General features: G+C 50.7%; 2 protein-coding genes across 4 annotated transcripts in view; one reads left to right on the top strand and one right to left on the bottom strand.

The window, feature by feature from the left end:
* Positions 1-1,403: 1,403 nt before the first annotated feature.
* Ldhd (lactate dehydrogenase D) lies at positions 1,404-5,027 on the top strand. Of its 2 annotated transcripts, XM_027933173.2 has the most exons (11): positions 1,404-1,493; positions 1,668-1,780; positions 1,987-2,128; positions 2,306-2,447; positions 2,600-2,759; positions 3,109-3,308; positions 3,403-3,531; positions 3,605-3,732; positions 4,262-4,352; positions 4,461-4,572; positions 4,664-5,027. In XM_027933173.2, exons 1-11 carry the CDS (start codon positions 1,422-1,424, stop codon positions 4,827-4,829), a joined length of 1,455 nt encoding a protein of 484 aa, XP_027788974.1. In that variant the 5' UTR covers positions 1,404-1,421; the 3' UTR covers positions 4,830-5,027. The 2 variants fall into 2 exon arrangements, with proteins under 2 accessions (XP_027788974.1, XP_071461309.1); XM_071605208.1 differs by lacking the exon at positions 1,404-1,493 and having other exon boundaries at positions 1,681-1,780; positions 1,987-2,066.
* A 3,503-nt stretch (positions 5,028-8,530) lies between these two features.
* Positions 8,531-15,916, bottom strand: part of Znrf1 (zinc and ring finger 1) — a 103,015-nt gene continuing 95,629 nt past the window's right edge. Inside the window, exons 3-5 of one of the 2 annotated variants that reach the window (XM_027933302.2) lie at positions 12,090-12,195; positions 10,485-10,576; positions 8,531-9,323 (exon numbers count right to left, since the gene is read on the bottom strand). In XM_027933302.2, the coding sequence (XP_027789103.1) occupies positions 10,519-10,576; positions 12,090-12,195 (164 nt within the window). In that variant the 3' untranslated portion in view covers positions 8,531-9,323; positions 10,485-10,518. The other variant, XM_071604295.1, reaches the window with a different exon arrangement.

The raw sequence follows: 15,916 nt of genomic DNA, 5'->3' as shown, positions 1-15,916 counted from the left end.
CTGAAAAAAAAAAAAAAAAAGATTTGAGACAAATGAATTGAATGCACTGTGTGGACTTCCACTGAATCTTGACTTTGAATTAACTGTGAGAGACATTTTTTGAGACAAATCAGTTAAACAGCACATTCGAGTTGTAAGTATGAACTTATGCCTTGAACAAAAACCTTGGGAGCCCATCATTTTGGACAGAGCGCCTACATTAGGCCCCAACTGAAAGACCAAATCAAAATGGAGTCACTCATACTAAATGCCACATAATCAGATTGAAAGTTTAAGGAGGTAGACAGATCCCCAATAGATTCCAGTTTACTTGAATCAGCACAAGAAGGAAGTCCCCTCTGCTTTAACCTTTACTAAAAAAGGAACCTGATATTAACCAATTCAGCTTTTTATTTATTTTTTCTTGTTCTCATGTGACAAAACCCAATGTTCTGCCTTGGCCCCAGTTCTATCCTATACAACTGGAGGCTGCTTAGTTCATGAATGGAAAACAAAAGCCAATTAGATCCAGAACTAAATTGTTATAATTCTGTCTTTTGACAAACTTGTCCATATGTGGTCAGGGAGAGAACCCAACTAAAATGAGGAAAGAGTTTATATTTCTGACTCAAAGGAATAAAAACAAAGCTGCATGTAGCTTTATCTCAGTGACGTTGGGATTTGCTGTGGGAGAACAGAGCTTCACCCCACTCCAACGCAGTCCTGGGCTCTCCAGGGTAGAGGTGGGGTGTTGGGAGTAAAAGGCCTGTGAAATCTTCTCCTTCAACTTCCTGGCCGTGTGCTGCCGTTCCTCAGATCTCCTCTTCCAGGGAGTCTCCTGTCCTTCCAGGGAGTCTCTTGTCCTACCCCATTCCATCCCCAAAGGGCCTTCCTGATCTTCCCTTTGCACAGCCCTGAAGGCAGCCCACTCTGGGACACTGGTGCTGAGACTTGCAGGATAGGGAAGAGGTTGCCAGGCAGAGTCAGGAGATGGTTCCTGGCAGAGGGCACAGTATGGGCCAGGGCTCCGAGCCCAGCTGGAGCTGGGGTGAACTGGAACAGAAAGGGAAACTGGAGCCTAGAGGTCAAAGAGGAGGTTGGAAGGAAGTATAGATGAAAGATCAGCAGGAGCAATAGAACCTTAAGGCCTCTACAAGGAGTTTGTGTTTGCAGGGCCACAGGAAGCCATTGCAGACTTTTAAGGCAGGAGTGGCTACTGTCCCTGTTTCCCAGTGCATATGGTAAGCCCCACCTGTCTTTCAGAAGTGTTGACCCTATTACTCACACACATCCTTGACCTGGCAAAGTCTTCAGGGGCCACCTTAAGTCCACTCCACCTTAAACAGGCTCCACCCCCCAGCACAGCCAATGGGCTGAGTAGGGGTGACCAGCTGCCACCTGCCCTTACCCCCACGGTGCTCAAACTGATTGCAGTTCCAGCTATGGCCTCACTGCTCCGGGCTGCAGCCCCAGGACTCTTCTCCTGGAGAGGGTACTGCTCCAGAGGGTCGCAGGTTGGTGGGGCCGGGAGCTGGGAGGGATCCTTGCCTAAAGTTTCCCAAGCTCTGTGCTGCCATCAGGCATCCTCACTAGCCCACACCCCTCCCTCCTGCCCTGGGGGAGGGAGAGGGTGCGGTGGCCCCCAGTTCTCTTTCTGGCGCCTCTGGCACTGTGATTCTTCCCTGAAGGGTGAGCTCAGCAAGGGCTTCGTGGAGTCTCTAAAGGCTATTGTAGGGAGCCCCCACGTGTCCACTGCTGCTGCTGTTCGAGAGCATCACGGGCAGGATGAGTCCATACACAGGTATTGGGAACCCTGGCTAGGAATGGGATCCCTGGTCGTCCTCGTCCCCACTCACCTGTTTTGGTGTGCTAAGGCACTCTCTATGGAGGGGTGCTCTCTGCCTCTTGTTTGCTGTGTGGCCTCAGGCCTTGTGACATCTCCAGGCTCCTTGAGAAGCAGGGCCAGAGGGTGCCACTAGCTTCTCATTCGCTGAGGTCTGTTTCTAGGTGTCAACCTCCAGATGCGGTGGTGTGGCCCCAGAATGTGGACCAGGTCAGCCGGCTGGCAGCTCTCTGCTATGGCCAAGGTGTGCCCATCATCCCCTTCGGCACAGGCACCGGCCTTGAGGGGGGAGTCTGTGCTGTGCAGGTATAGCAGGGTGCCTCAGGTCTGCTTCACCACTCTGGGCATGTTTGTGGCCATTCCTACATGCCATTCTGGGACTCTGGTCTGGCTGCTGGGGTTCAGCCGTGGGGTAGAGTCCTGGGGTCTGTGCCCAGCCCAGAGACTTAGGTCAGTTGGCCTTCTTTGCACTCCTGCGCCCAGGGTGGTGTGTGCATTAACCTGACCCACATGGACCGGATCACGGAGCTGAACACAGAAGACTTCTCTGTGGTAGTGGAGCCTGGTGTCACCCGTAAAGCTCTCAATGCCCACCTGCGCAACAGTGGCCTCTGGTTTACTGTGGGTAAGCTTGGGGCTCCTGCACCTTTCCCAGGGTCCTGGGGGCTTGCAGGGGGCTGGGCTGTTTATGGGGCTTCAGAGGACCCTGCTCTCCCCACCCGCCCAGGGTGGGGGAAAGGGCCTTCGGCCTGCCCTCTCCTGCTTTCTGCCCTCCAGACCCAGGTGCAGACGCCTCTATCTGTGGCATGGTGGCCACTGGAGCTTCAGGCACCAACTCTGTGCGCTATGGCACCATTCGGGACAATGTGGTCAATCTGGAGGTGGTGTTGCCCGATGGGCGGCTGCTTCACACTGCGGGCCAGGGCCGTCATTTCAGGTGAATGTCCTCTGCCCTTGGCCTTAGGCTTCAGTGAGTGCTGATGGGGCCTCTAGAAGCCCTTCTGGATCAATGAGTGGCTAGAGAGGGCTGTCATGTGGGCCAGCAGATGGCCAGCATGCTGGGGTTTGCTCTCCTGCATAAGCCTGACAGAGGTTGAGCAGTGGCAAGTACTGTAATGGGAACTGGGGATGCGGAAGGCCAGCCCAGACTTGGGGGCCTAAGGGATAGTGTCCTGGGCCCCAGCTTCAGATTTCTGGGCAGAAATCCCTTATTGCATGGTCTGGACACTCACCTACCTTATGTGTTCCTTATGTGTCTGGACACTCACCTACCTTATGGGGCCCAGGAAGAGTGCAGCTGGCTACAACCTCACAGGACTCTTTGTGGGCTCTGAGGGGACACTGGGCCTCATCACATCTGCCACTCTGCGCTTGCACCCTGTCCCCGAAGCCACAGTGGCTGCCACCTGTGCATTCCCCAGTGTCCAGGCGGCTGTGGACAGCACTGTACAGATCCTCCAAGCTGCAGTGCCTGTGGCCCGCATTGGTGAGCCAAGGACTGGTGCAGTTAGGGTGGGCTGCACAGAAGAGACCCCCTTGGAAGGCCAAACCTCACTGGGCATCCCTCTTCCTGGCCCCAGAGTTCTTAGATGATGTCACAATGGACGCCTGCAATAGGCACAGCAAGCTGAGCTGCGCCGTGGCGCCCACACTCTTTCTTGAGTTCCACGGTTCCGAGCAGGCACTGGCAGAGCAAGTGCAGCACACAGGTGTGTTGAGGGTGGGACAGCAGAGCCTGGGCTGCCCCAGTGTAGGGCCTGGGTCAACTTTTCCCTACTGCAGAGGCGATCACCCAGCAAAATGGAGCCTCTCACTTCTCCTGGGCCAAAGAGAGTGAAGAGCGCAACCAGCTTTGGGCAGCCCGGCACAATGCTTGGTATGCACTCCTAGCCCTGTCTCCAGGCTGCAAGGTGAGCTGGGATGGGGATGGAGGTGGAATCCACTGTTCAGCCCACAAATCCTTCCCTCAGCCCACTATCAGATTGTTCGAAACAGCAGGCTCAAGTGGCTGGGTGGGCACTAGAAGCTGGGGTTATAGACCCTCTCGCCAAACTGTTTCTCAGAGGCTGTCTAGTGTCCAATCACACTAGGGAGCCCTTCCTGCAACCATGCATGCTCTCGGGAGTTTTGAACAGAGAGGGAAGTTCTACCCAGAAGGGGAAGCTGGGCTCTAGGCAGCGCAAGCAGAGGCTCAGTAGTGCAGGGGAAAAGGGGACCTGCACAAAGCCAAGGATGGAAAACCAGGGCAGTGGTGAAGGTCTGGGCTGGCAAGGCCTGGGGAACACAATCTGGTACAACTGTCTAGAGAAGAGCAAGCCATTTCCTTCTGTGAGGCCAAGAGCTGAAGTCAAATCCCCTCAGACTTGATCACAGTGACCCTTAGCTTTAGGCAGACAGATGGGGATGGGGAGAGCCTCACCAGTCTGCTCTCTGACCCAGGGCTATTCCACTGATGTGTGTGTGCCCATCTCCCGGTTGCCGGAGATCCTGGTGCAGACCAAGGAGGAACTGAAGACCTCCGGACTTAAAGGTTCTGCCTACTCACCTGGAGTGAGGTGGGGAGGCACTGAGGCCCACCAGTGCCTGGGCCAAGGGCAGGGGAGGCTGGAGGCAACAGCTTAGTCCTCTGGGTCCACAGGAGGCATTGTTGGGCATGTGGGTGATGGCAATTTCCACTGCATCTTGCTGGTCAACCCAGATGATGATGAGGAGCACCACAGGGTCACAGCCTTCACAAAAAAGCTGGGCAGGTAAGAGTTGAACCTGAGATGGGCTGGGTGGGGAAGGGCAGAGGAAGTGGGAGAGGAGTCCACTGAGGTATTCCTTCTCATGATATCCTAGGCGGGCACTGGCACTCCATGGGACGTGTACTGGGGAGCATGGCATTGGGCTGGGCAAGCGGCAGCTACTGCAGGAGGAGATTGGTGCTGTTGGCATGGAGACCATGCGGCAGCTCAAGGTCATGCTGGACCCCCGAAGCCTCATGAACCCAGGCAAGGTGCTGTGAGGAGCTCCGAATACTTAGCTACCCTGCAAAGGATGGACAGTGCAGATGCTGTTTCTGCCTGCCAGTTAGCCCTCTGTAGCCCTCTGTAGCTGGGGCCTAGAGTTCAAGCCAGGAGAGAAGCTGGACTCCCTCCCTGGCCCTCTTGCTGTCTTCAAAAGCCTTTGGTCCAGTAAATGACCCAGCGTGGTTCCTGGTGAAGCTGCTTTCTCTCTGATCTCACATACCCTGTACTGGTTGGGGGAGATGATGTGGGCCCACCCCAAGACTAAGATCATATCCCTGTCAAGGTCTCCCCACTGCTGACACCCAGGACCCTTTATCAACCCTTCATCTACTTGGGTTGATAGGCATGCTCCTTTCCTGAAAGGGGAGGGGCCTCCCAAATGAATCTGAACCCCATTTATAGCTGTCTGGAGATCAGCAGGCAACACTTCCCATATACACCCTCTCTTCCTCTAGATAGTGACCCATTTGTCTGGGGCCTGTCCTCTGATTTATGGAACCCTGGGGAAAAGGATGGTGCTCAGACTTTGGAAGGAAGCAGGTCCCTGTTCCAACTTCTCTTGCTTCTGAGAACCTTGGACCTACCCACAGTGGAGGTCCCACTAGGCTCCAGCTGGGCCTTAGAACTCTGAACACATTCTTCAAGCAGCTGCTACCAACTGTTAGAAATGGGAGTGAGATTAACATTGCACCACACTGCTCCATGGTATACACTCCAAATCAAGGTCATCCCACCCTGAGGCCTGCCTGTCTTGGGATCCCTAGCCAGGGCCCCTAAGGTCCTTAGCAGTTGTTCTCCCAAAGCCCACTAGAGGGTGCCCGGCACCAGTAAACTCAAGACACCACAGCAGCTGCCGCCCAGGACTCTTCTGTCCAGGGCCTGAAACTTTTAGCCCTGGGCCACCCACCTCCCAGGACTGTGGAGGGACCTGGCAGGCAATCTGTAAGCCCTCCACTCACTGTAGGTCCCAGGAACCTGTAGTGCCACTTATCTCCCTCACTCCCAGGTCTTTGGCCCTCTTAGCAAAGGGGCTGGATGAGGGATTCTGGGAGCCAATGCAGGAAACAGCACCCTTCTGCTCACATCATGCTTTCCCCTCAACCCTCTCAGTCCCTAACCAACCCTTCCATGGGGGCGGGGGGGGGGGGGCGCGGGGGGAGTAGGTCACTGTGCAACTCCCTCTTGCCCACCCTCCATTCTTGGGATCCCTACTTTGTGCTAACGCTGGGCTGCAGCAGAGAGCAGTGACACTGACCTGGGTTTGAGGACACACTGGCGTTTCTGTTTCTGGCTGGGAACAGAGATTATGCCAAGGATGGTTTGGTGGCAAGTCCCCTGGGCCCTCCCCTGACACCACCCAGTATGCAAGCAATCCAACCATCAGCCACCATGCTCACCATGGAAACAGCTCCCCAGCCCTTCCCCCTCCCCTTCTGAACAGACTGCAGGGCCCTCCCACAGCCCTCCCAGGTGTTGTCCAGTGGCCAGTCTTGCCTGCAGCTCTTTGATGTTGCCCCCTGGGTCTAGTGACTAGAAGGCGCACAGCAAATGGCCAATTCCCCACAATTTTTTATTAAGAAAAATTCCAGACATACAGAAGAGTCGAAAGAACAAGTACACTGTTCAGTGATGAAATACCAGCCATTGAAGATTCAACAACAGACATTTTTGCCTTATTTTTTTTTTGGGGGGGGGGACCATTTAGAATTACACATTTCTGAAAAAAATCATTCACCTGTATATAATTCAGCATCTACCTCCTAAGAATAAGGACATCCTCCTGTAAAGTTCAATACTATTAAAGGCTGTTAAGATGAAAGGTTTTCACAAGGGGCTCCTCTTTAGAAGCTGCCCCTTCCCACAAGCATGCTGGGTCCCCAGCAGAGAAGGGGCAATACAGGCTTCTGGAGAGCAGTCTGGACAGGAGGGTGACAAACACCAGCTCCACTTGGGAAGCCCAGACAACTTCAGTCCCACCTCCACACCAGATGCTGGCAACCTGGGTCTGAATTCAGAGCACTGTGCAGCCAGCAGAGGGCTGCAGTGTGCCAGGTGGGAGCGGAAGTCACTGGGGGTGGAGATGAGCACCAGCCCTGAGAGCCTGGAATAGTATCGGCGTGGGCCCCAGCCTTGCCCCACCCAACTCACAACCACTCAGCTCACATGTGGTGCTGCCAAAGCAGCCAGGCTCACACAGCCACGGTGGGCACACAAAGCTTCCATCTCCAAGTCCAAGGGTCAAGCAAGGAGATCTCCTTCAGGGCTAGGCCCTGCCCTGGCAGCTTTGCTGGTGGAATTAAATATAGAACAGGGAGACACAGTTGCCAGGCAGAGCAGGAGGTGCTGTGAATAGAACAGTGCCCTTTGCAGTGACAAAGCTATAAGGAAGCCTGCTGTGCAAGTGCCAGGCCTTCAGGGTAGATCTCCTGACCCTCATGGCGACCTCAGAACTGCGTGATTTTGTCCCCCCTTCATACAAGAGGAATTTGAAGTTCGGATGAATGGTGTCATTTCCCCAAGACCATTTTGCCAACAGGTAGAGAGCTCAAATGAGGACAGCCCATGTTATGGCCGTCAACTCCCACCCAAAGTGGTTCCAATACAGACATCCAGGCTACAAATCAAACTCTTCTTCAGTTCTGAGCATGCCCACTAGCCTGCAATAAATATCCTTACAGAGTGGGTGCTTCAGGAAGCATCTGAGGGCAGGTGACTTCAGCTGGGCCCCGGTACCAGCGCAGTCCAGGCTCCTGGGCCTGGTGGGGTTAGGCCCTGAGGCAACAGCACAAGGGCAGGCCTGGGAAGGAACAGGGCACAGAAGGTTCGGAATCGGCTCTCTCTAGAGCTTTCCTTGGCTGGCTCTTCAGGAAGCCCTGGAATGCAGCTCCTGGAGCCTGGCACAAAGACAGAGGCTGGGCATGCACTGCTGCCCCCTGCCCTGAGGTCCTGCCAAGCCTGTAATTTGCCAACTTTTGTGAGCCTGAGTGGTTGGTTCTGGTTCAAGGGCTCTAAGCTGGCTCAGTCCCAAATCAGGGCCTCTTCCTGGGCCTCAATGAAGCATGCCCATGAGTCAGCACTAAGATGTGGATGGAGCAACAGGCAAGCAGAACATGGGACTGGGAGCAGGTGCTGTGATGTTGGGGCTGGGGTAGTACCTGGAGTAACCCACATCCTTACAGACTCCAGTGGCTGCAAGATCTTTGCCCCTGCAGATCTTTCCAGAAAAGTTTGGTTATAACCACTCTATTCCACAGATGATGGCAGATTGGTTCCACAATGCTTACAGGGTTAGCAGAGTTGTAGGATGCACACCTGAATCACCACTTCCCCTCTACCCAGGTACAGCTGTCTGAGAACCATGGCACATCCACAGTGCTGCACAGTCGGCTGAAGGAACACTAAGGAGGTGGGTGAGGGGTGGGGTAGGCCTTGGCCCTCACTTCTTTATTGTATAACAATACTTCATTAAAATAACATCACACAGTTTATCTTTTATTAGACATTATTTTAATACCATATCAAACACCTTGACTGATGAAGAAAGCTTTTCTCCCAAGCTTTGAACATTTTTAAACATTTTATAAGTTTTTTTTTTAAATATATAAATACAGAAACCTATCTTGCATGGGCTGATGCCATGTGTGAACATCAATGGCTAAATGTTCTCAGAGTGCCTGAAAACAGGGGTAGCAGGATATGTTTATTTAGTCTTTTGTTTATTTAGTTTTCTGGGGGGGAAAACCCACAAGGGCCTAAGAAAAATGTTCAAGCATTTTTGCAGGACACTTGTGGTTGTTAAATCCTCTGAACTGACCAGAACCAGGAGGAAAGAAGGGGGAAGACATGGGAGAAGAGGTGGAAAAAAGTCCTTGATGGGTGTATTTTTTTTTTTTTGCCAGGGGGTGGGGGGCAATGAAACCAAGATATTAGGGTCCCTTGGGGAGAAAAGTGCAAAACCAAGCCAGAAAAATGGGAGGGAGAAACAAAACAAAAGCAACCCAACCCCTAGATAGAGGCTGGTGACACCGAGAGCTGACTGGGTGCTGGGTGAAGGAAGAGAAGGTGTGTGCCCGCCCGCCGTCAGAGCATTAGTGGCAAGGACGCGGCCACATTTGGTTCTGTCGCTGAGTGGGTTATAGCTAATCTGTAAACATCACGAGGGAAAACACCAGTCGACACTAGACTTTTTTTTTTTTATATATAATTTTTTTTTTTTTTTTTGTAAACACTTTAAAGACAGACCCACAATGCCTTTCAAAGGTGAAAAAGAAAATGCCCTTTCCCTCCTGGGCTGAGGGGGGAGGGGAAGGATAGCGGTGATTTCACTCTTCTCTCCAACTCGCTCTCATCCAATCTGGTGTTCTCAGGGAAGAGGGAGAACCGTTTTCTGAAGTCAGTGCAGAAGAGGTGCCCTGTTCCCACTGGTGTCCCAAACTCAGCTCTGCCCCAGTGTCCGATGAGCCTCCTCTCAGGAACAGGGCTGTCTGTCCCTGTGTGGATCGGAGTAAGTCAGCCGTGCTCGTCTGGCTGAGGGCTGGCTGCTGCATCCCACAGTGGCAGCAGGTGTCCTGCTGAGAGCAGGCTGGCCAGGGCGTCTGTGGTTCCATCCAGGTGGGCCCCCCCGAAGCCAAACATCATGCCGGGAATCTGGACCCACGCCGCAGGGCCAGGCTCCACTCCCTCTGCCTCACTCTCACCCTTGCTTTTTCTTCTCCCCTTGCCATCAGTTTTGAGGTGAAGGTAAAAGAGCAAATGTCCCTGATTTGTCTGACATCATCAGCTGTTCTGGGCATTTACTTGGAATAAATAAAATAAACCTAACAAAAGAAAACAAAACAAAGGAGAGAGAGAGAAGAAAGAAAAGAGGCCCCCAACCTTTGGATATGAGTGAGATGAAGTAGAGTTGAGTGTTTTTTTCTGGGGATTTTGTCTATTTGTTTGCCAGAAAAAAGAAAGCGCCAGCCCAGAACTCAGAAGGGACAGTGGGGTGGGGGACAGAAGAGGGTGTCAACATGAAGCTGGGTGCCCTGGGGAAGAAATGGAGAGGACAGACTCAATGGTTACACTGGGAGACACATGTGCACACATGGGAGGGAGATGAGGTGCTAGCCTGGTGCAATCAGGACCCTGTGCTGTGGGACAGAGGAGCCAAGTCTCTGGAAGTGGGTGAGGGAGGTGGCCTGCAAGTGGAAGAACCAGCAGTGAAATGCCCACTGAAAGCGCTCTGCAGTGGACAATGCGCTGTCCACAGGCTGTCTAACTCTGAGTGCATGTCCATAAGGCCACAGGGAGTCATTCTTCCCATCACCAAAGAAGTGGAGACACAGGTGAGTGAGGACAAGGTGCCACCGGCTGCAAACCCGAGCTTATCCACTTTTGTCTGAGTATGTTCCCAGAGGATCTTTCAGAACTTTCCTCAGGGAGATTCACCCTGGACATCCGGAATATGCTAATCTTTCCCCAACTAATTCTACCTCTTCTGAGTATGTTCTTCATGAATATGTGCACCTGAGTGTGCATCGTTATGTTTCCTTAGGAAAAATCTCTTCCATTTCCATTAACTACTTACAGATGACGCACCTCAGTTCCCCCACCACCAGGCCCCCAGTGACACAACCCTGAGCCTGGAGCACCTCCAAGCACGGGCTCACCTTTGAGAGGATTCGGCAAGCAAGCCCGACAGGGTCAGTCCGCAGGGTGTTCTGGACAAGATCTGTTCACTTCAAACCACGAGTCTATGCAGCTGAGGACAGGGGGGGAGGGAGGAACAGCAAGGGGAAACCATGTTAGCTGTTAAAACACACAGTCTTGGCAAAGGTGGCTCTTTCAGGGGTCAGACTACTAAACAAAGGTTCCCTAAATCTCTCCTGGAAGAACCCCAGGAAAAAAATCATGTACCCGCTGCTTAAAGCAAGAAGGGAGGACATCAGGATTGGTTTTGGTTCAGCAGTGTCGGCAGTGGTGTGCAGGCTCAGGGAGACCTGGCGTTAGAGGAAGACCTGGAGTTACAGGAAGGGAGGGGACCAAGGCCAAATGAAGGGGCAGAGGAAGATGGCAACAGCTACTGGTGAAAAGGTGAGGGGGGGTGCAGGGACTGTGCAGGGTGGCTAGTCAACTACCTCTAAGGCTTGAGGTGCAGGGAGTAGGAATAAAGACATGGCAGGACTGGCAAGTGCTCCTGCTTCTAGGGTCCTGATAGAGCACCTTCCCGGGTTAAAGGAGCTGTGAGGCTCTTCCCCAGTGGATACCTTCTCAGAAGACTCCTGAGATCTACCTGATTTGGTTGCAAAGGTGGAAAGAGGATCTGGACCCTCAGGCTATGGTGACTAAGAAAGTGAACTAGGGAGGGGGCTTTTAGTTTACAGAGAACAACTGCCCCAAGACAGGGTCCCGATTTGTAAACCAACCTGGGCTTTTTCAAAGACAGAAACCAGATGGATAATGTGCACAAGACTCCCCCAGGACAGGGGTTGTCTTTTCTGGTTCTGGTTAGTTCCTCCCTGGGACACTGCAGGGCTCTGTGCTGAGACTCAGACCGTGAATCATAATTATCCCCTAGGCCAACCATAAGCCTCTGCACCAGTCACATCCACGTATCAGGCATAGTGGTCACACTAGACTAGTGGCCCCAGGCTGGACTTAGAGAAGCCTGTGTGCCAAGAAGCAGCTCTGGGTTTGAGGAGTAGAGAGCAGGTGGTGGCCACAGGAACACAGGGCACCCTCTCTTCTTGGGCAAGAAGGTATCCTTTTTCCACTTGGAAACAAGAATAAGGCTCCTGCTGAAGCCTGAGGATGAATCTTGGCCCTGCTAATTATAGCAGCTGTTGGTGCCCACAGATTGGTGCCCATGGACTGTGGCTCTTTCTGCCTCCTGGCCCTCTGGGGAGAAGGGCAATCACAGGGCAGCAAGGACACCCTCCATGCTGCCTCTCTCACCCTGTGGTATGGAGAGGTCTACACAGAAAGAAAAGGCTCAGGGAGGCAGATGAGAGTCAAGTTCTAGGTAGGATCCTAAGTACCTCCAACCTGTGCAGCTCCCTACCTGCTCCCACCATCTGAGCCATTAAAACAGAGCTGAACCTCAGGCAATTCTAGTACTTTGTATCCCTATAACCTTCCCATTAACACAGTGACACTGGGGGGGGTCCTTGGTGGGAGGAGATATCCCACAAAGGGGACAGAGAGAATGGCTGGTGATGAGGGTCTGTTTGGTGGGATGTGGGGCATGCTGAGCTGCTTCTGCCGGGCCCTTGTACCTTTTATGATAGATGCACAGGCAGGGCAGCCTGGCTATCGTGTCCCCCTGAAGCAGCTCCTCCAGGCAGATCACACACTCACCCGCATCTTTTGTCAGCACATCATCTGCAAGGAGGACAGGAAGGGCAAGGGGTTAGTCACCAGTGGGTGGGTGGCACAAAGCAACTAGTTGGGTGGTCTAGCAACTAGCCTGGTAACCCAAACTGCCAGGCTCTGTGGGTACACAAACTTGAGCAGTAGAACCCTGACATCGAGACCCTCACTATGGAGACAAAACATGTCCACATGTTAAATATCTGAAAACAGGAGTTAATCCTAAAGTGAAATTAACCTAAGGTCCAGGAGGACCAAATAAATAAATAAATAAATAATAAAAAAAATAAATAAATAAAAATAAAAAGGGGGGCTAGGGATATAGCTAAGTTGGTAGAGTGCTTGCCTTGCATGCACAAGGCCCTGGGTTCAATCCCCAGCACCACAAAAGAAAACAAAACAACAACAACAACAAAACGTTTGGAGAGTGCTAGACGCAGCAAAGACAGGATGAGGCAGCCTTCTCCATTAATACACTCCCCTCCCCACACACTTACTCCAGGGGTGCTGATTTCTGGTTTAGAAAAACAGCACTGGGGAGGGTGCTCAAGGCAAGAGTGAGTGGAGAACGAGGTGCTCCAGCAAACACCTGTCCATGAATGTTCACAGCTGTGACTCCCAATACCCAAAGGTGAAAACAGTCCATGTCCACCAGCTGATGAATGGAGAAACTGAAGAGTATACCATACATAGATACTCCTCCAAGAAAAGGAAGGAAGAACTGATACATGCCACAATGTGAACGAACCTTGAAAATACACTGAGAGAAGACAAACACAAAGGCCACCCATTGCATGATAGCATTTATACGAAATGTCCAGAATAGATAAAAGGTAGACCAGGGCTGGGGGCAAAGAAATGAGGAACCAATGCTTAATGGGTAAGGGGTTTTCTTTGCTCCTTTAAAATTTTTCTATTTAATTGTGGTAAGAACACTTAGTATGAGAATCAACCCATTTAACAAATTTTTTCCTTGTAACAATTTTTAATGTGCAATACAGTATCATCAATTATGAGCACAATATTGTACAGCAGATCTCTAGGATGGATTGTCTGGCACAGCTGAAGCTTTATGCTCACAGCACAGCAACTCCCTACCTCTTCCTCCTCCAGCCTTGGCAACCACAGTGTGCCCTCCAGTTCCATGAATCTGACTACAGACCTCAGAAGTGGAATCAAGCTAGAGCCAGACAGAGATTGTAGTTGCACGACACTGTGTGTATTAAATGCCATTCAACTGTACATTTCAAATGGTCAATCCTCCGCCCCCCTTTAAAAAAAATTTTTTTTTAAGTTGTAGATGGGCAAAATACCTTTATTTTTAAAATTTATTTTCATGTGGTGCTGAGGATCAAACCCAGTGCCTCACACGTTAGGCAAGCGCTCTACCACTGAGCCACAAACTCAGCCCATCATGTGAATTGCACCTCCATTTTAAATAAAAGAAAAAGAAAAAAAGAAGACCATGCTTCCCTTCCAAAGAGAATGAGAAGAAGGTAGCTCCTGCACATGAGGGGGTGCAGCAGAACCAGGAATGAGAAAGCCAAGAGAACAGGTGAGCACCATGACGGGCTCAATGGTCTTTTCTTATATTTCTTTCTTTTTTTTAATATTTATTTTTTAATTGTACACAATACCTTTATTTTGTTCATTTATTTTTATGTGGTGCTGAGGATAAAACTCAGGGCCTCACATGTGCTAGGCGAGTGCTCTACTCAGAGCCACAACCCCAACCCTTTTCTTATATTTCTTTTCTTTTTTAAAAATTTATTTATTAGTTGTAGTTGGACACAATACCTTTATTTTATTTATTTATTTTCATGTGGTGCTGAGGATCGAACCCAGGGCCTCGCACGTGCTAGGCAAGTGCTCTACTGCTGAGCCACAACCGAGCCCCCTCTTATATTTAAAAAAAAAAAAATTAAATTGTAGCTGAACACAATACCTTTATTTATTTATTTATTTATTTATGCGTGATGCTGAGGATGGAACCCAGCGCCTCACACATGCTAGGTGAGCACCCTACTGCTGAGCCACAACCCCAGCCCCTATATTTCTTCTTCTTCTTCTTCTTTTTTTAAAAAATATTTTTAGGGGCTGGGGTTGTGGCTCAGTGGTAGAGCACTTGCCTCATGTTTGTGAGGCACTGGGTTCAATTCTCAGCACCACATATAAATCAGTGAATAAAATAAAGGTCCATCAACAACTAAAAAGATATTAAAAATATTTTTAGATGTACACAATACATTTATTTTATTTATTTAGTTTTTTTTAATGTGGTACTGGGGATCAAACTCAGTGTCTCATGCGGGCTAGGCAAGTGCTCTACCACTGAGCCACAAATCAATCTCCACTTTCTTATATTTTTGTAACATTCTATATGATGGAGACTCAAAAGTATCTGAGCCATAGTCTCAGGATTCAAGGAGTATAGCCAGGAAGGCTAAATGAGAAAATAAAATGTGCACCATGATGGTCCTAGATAGCCTTTTGGTACACAGAGGCCCAGGTATAAGGGGTATGGAAGAAGTTACCCACTCAGGGTGGGGACTGTCCAGGGAGGGCTTTAGAGAAGGCCACAATGAAGTAAGCTGACAGGCAAAGGCTTGGGTGCAGTGTAGAGATTCCATGCAAAGGTGTGTTATGTATGTACCTTCGAACTGCAGGAATTCTGCTAAGTCAGGTGCAAAGAGATCCGTGGGGCCGCAGAGGGAGGTGAGACAAAGTTCCCTAGGACAAACTTGCCAACCTGTGCCGTGCTGTGTGCCTGAATCTTGTCTACTTAACCAAGAAGCACTGGAGGTGCATCTTGATTCCAGGAGTTCTGGAAGCTCCTGGAGAATGGACTGGAGGAGTCTGAAGATGGAGAACCCACTCTGGAGACCAACATTGTGCAGCAGTGCACATGCTGACAAGGATTGAGCAAAGAGGGGTGTTTGTCACTAGAGAGGAACTCTGGGGGGCAGGCATGAGCATGAGCACAGAAGCGATGAACTGAGTCAGATGGGAGGTGTCAATCCATTAGGCATCTCCATAGGGACATGCTAATGGAGACCTCCTGGAGTCCAGATGTGGGATGCAGAATAGAGAAAGCAAAGACAGATGTGCGTTAAGATTAATATATGAAGGACAGGTGAAAGAGGCAATATAAGGTTACCCATCAAGTGAGCAGACTATGCCTGGAGGGAGAGCTTGCAGCAGGATCACTTCTCGACACTCAAAGACTTTTGTTTTTGAGCCCTGTCAGTGATACAAACTGACATTCCACATGCATGTTTCCTGAGCCTCGTGATCCTACAAGCTAGCAAGGCACACAGTATTGTTCCCATTTTGTGAACAAGGACACAAGCCCAGAGAAGTCCCGCATCTTGCTTGTGAATGGTCGTGTTGGGACTGTGACTGCTAGGGTGGCCTCTTCTGTTGCTGTTTGTGTCCTCTAATTACTTTGGTGGAAAGGGAAATACTAGGAAATCATAAAAATCAGGGTTTTTCATTCCCAGAAAGATCTATGATTTAAAACCCCCATGAGGAACCCTGAGGAAAAAGCACAAAGTAGAACTGATTTGATACTTCAGTCTCTGTGCACAGGAATTGTGAGAGAAATCACTTGGCTTCTCAGACACTAGGACAACCTAAGGTCATTTTCTCTGTTGACGTCTGGCTAACCTGAGGGCCCACCAGAAAGGACAATGAACAGAAAAATGAGCAGGCTCAAAGCCTAGCTTCCAGAGAG

This window comes from Marmota flaviventris, chromosome 18 (genome assembly GCF_047511675.1).
Source record: "Marmota flaviventris isolate mMarFla1 chromosome 18, mMarFla1.hap1, whole genome shotgun sequence".
Classification (NCBI taxonomy): Eukaryota; Metazoa; Chordata; class Mammalia; order Rodentia; family Sciuridae; genus Marmota; species Marmota flaviventris.
This window is presented reverse-complemented; position numbering and strand designations above follow the sequence as displayed.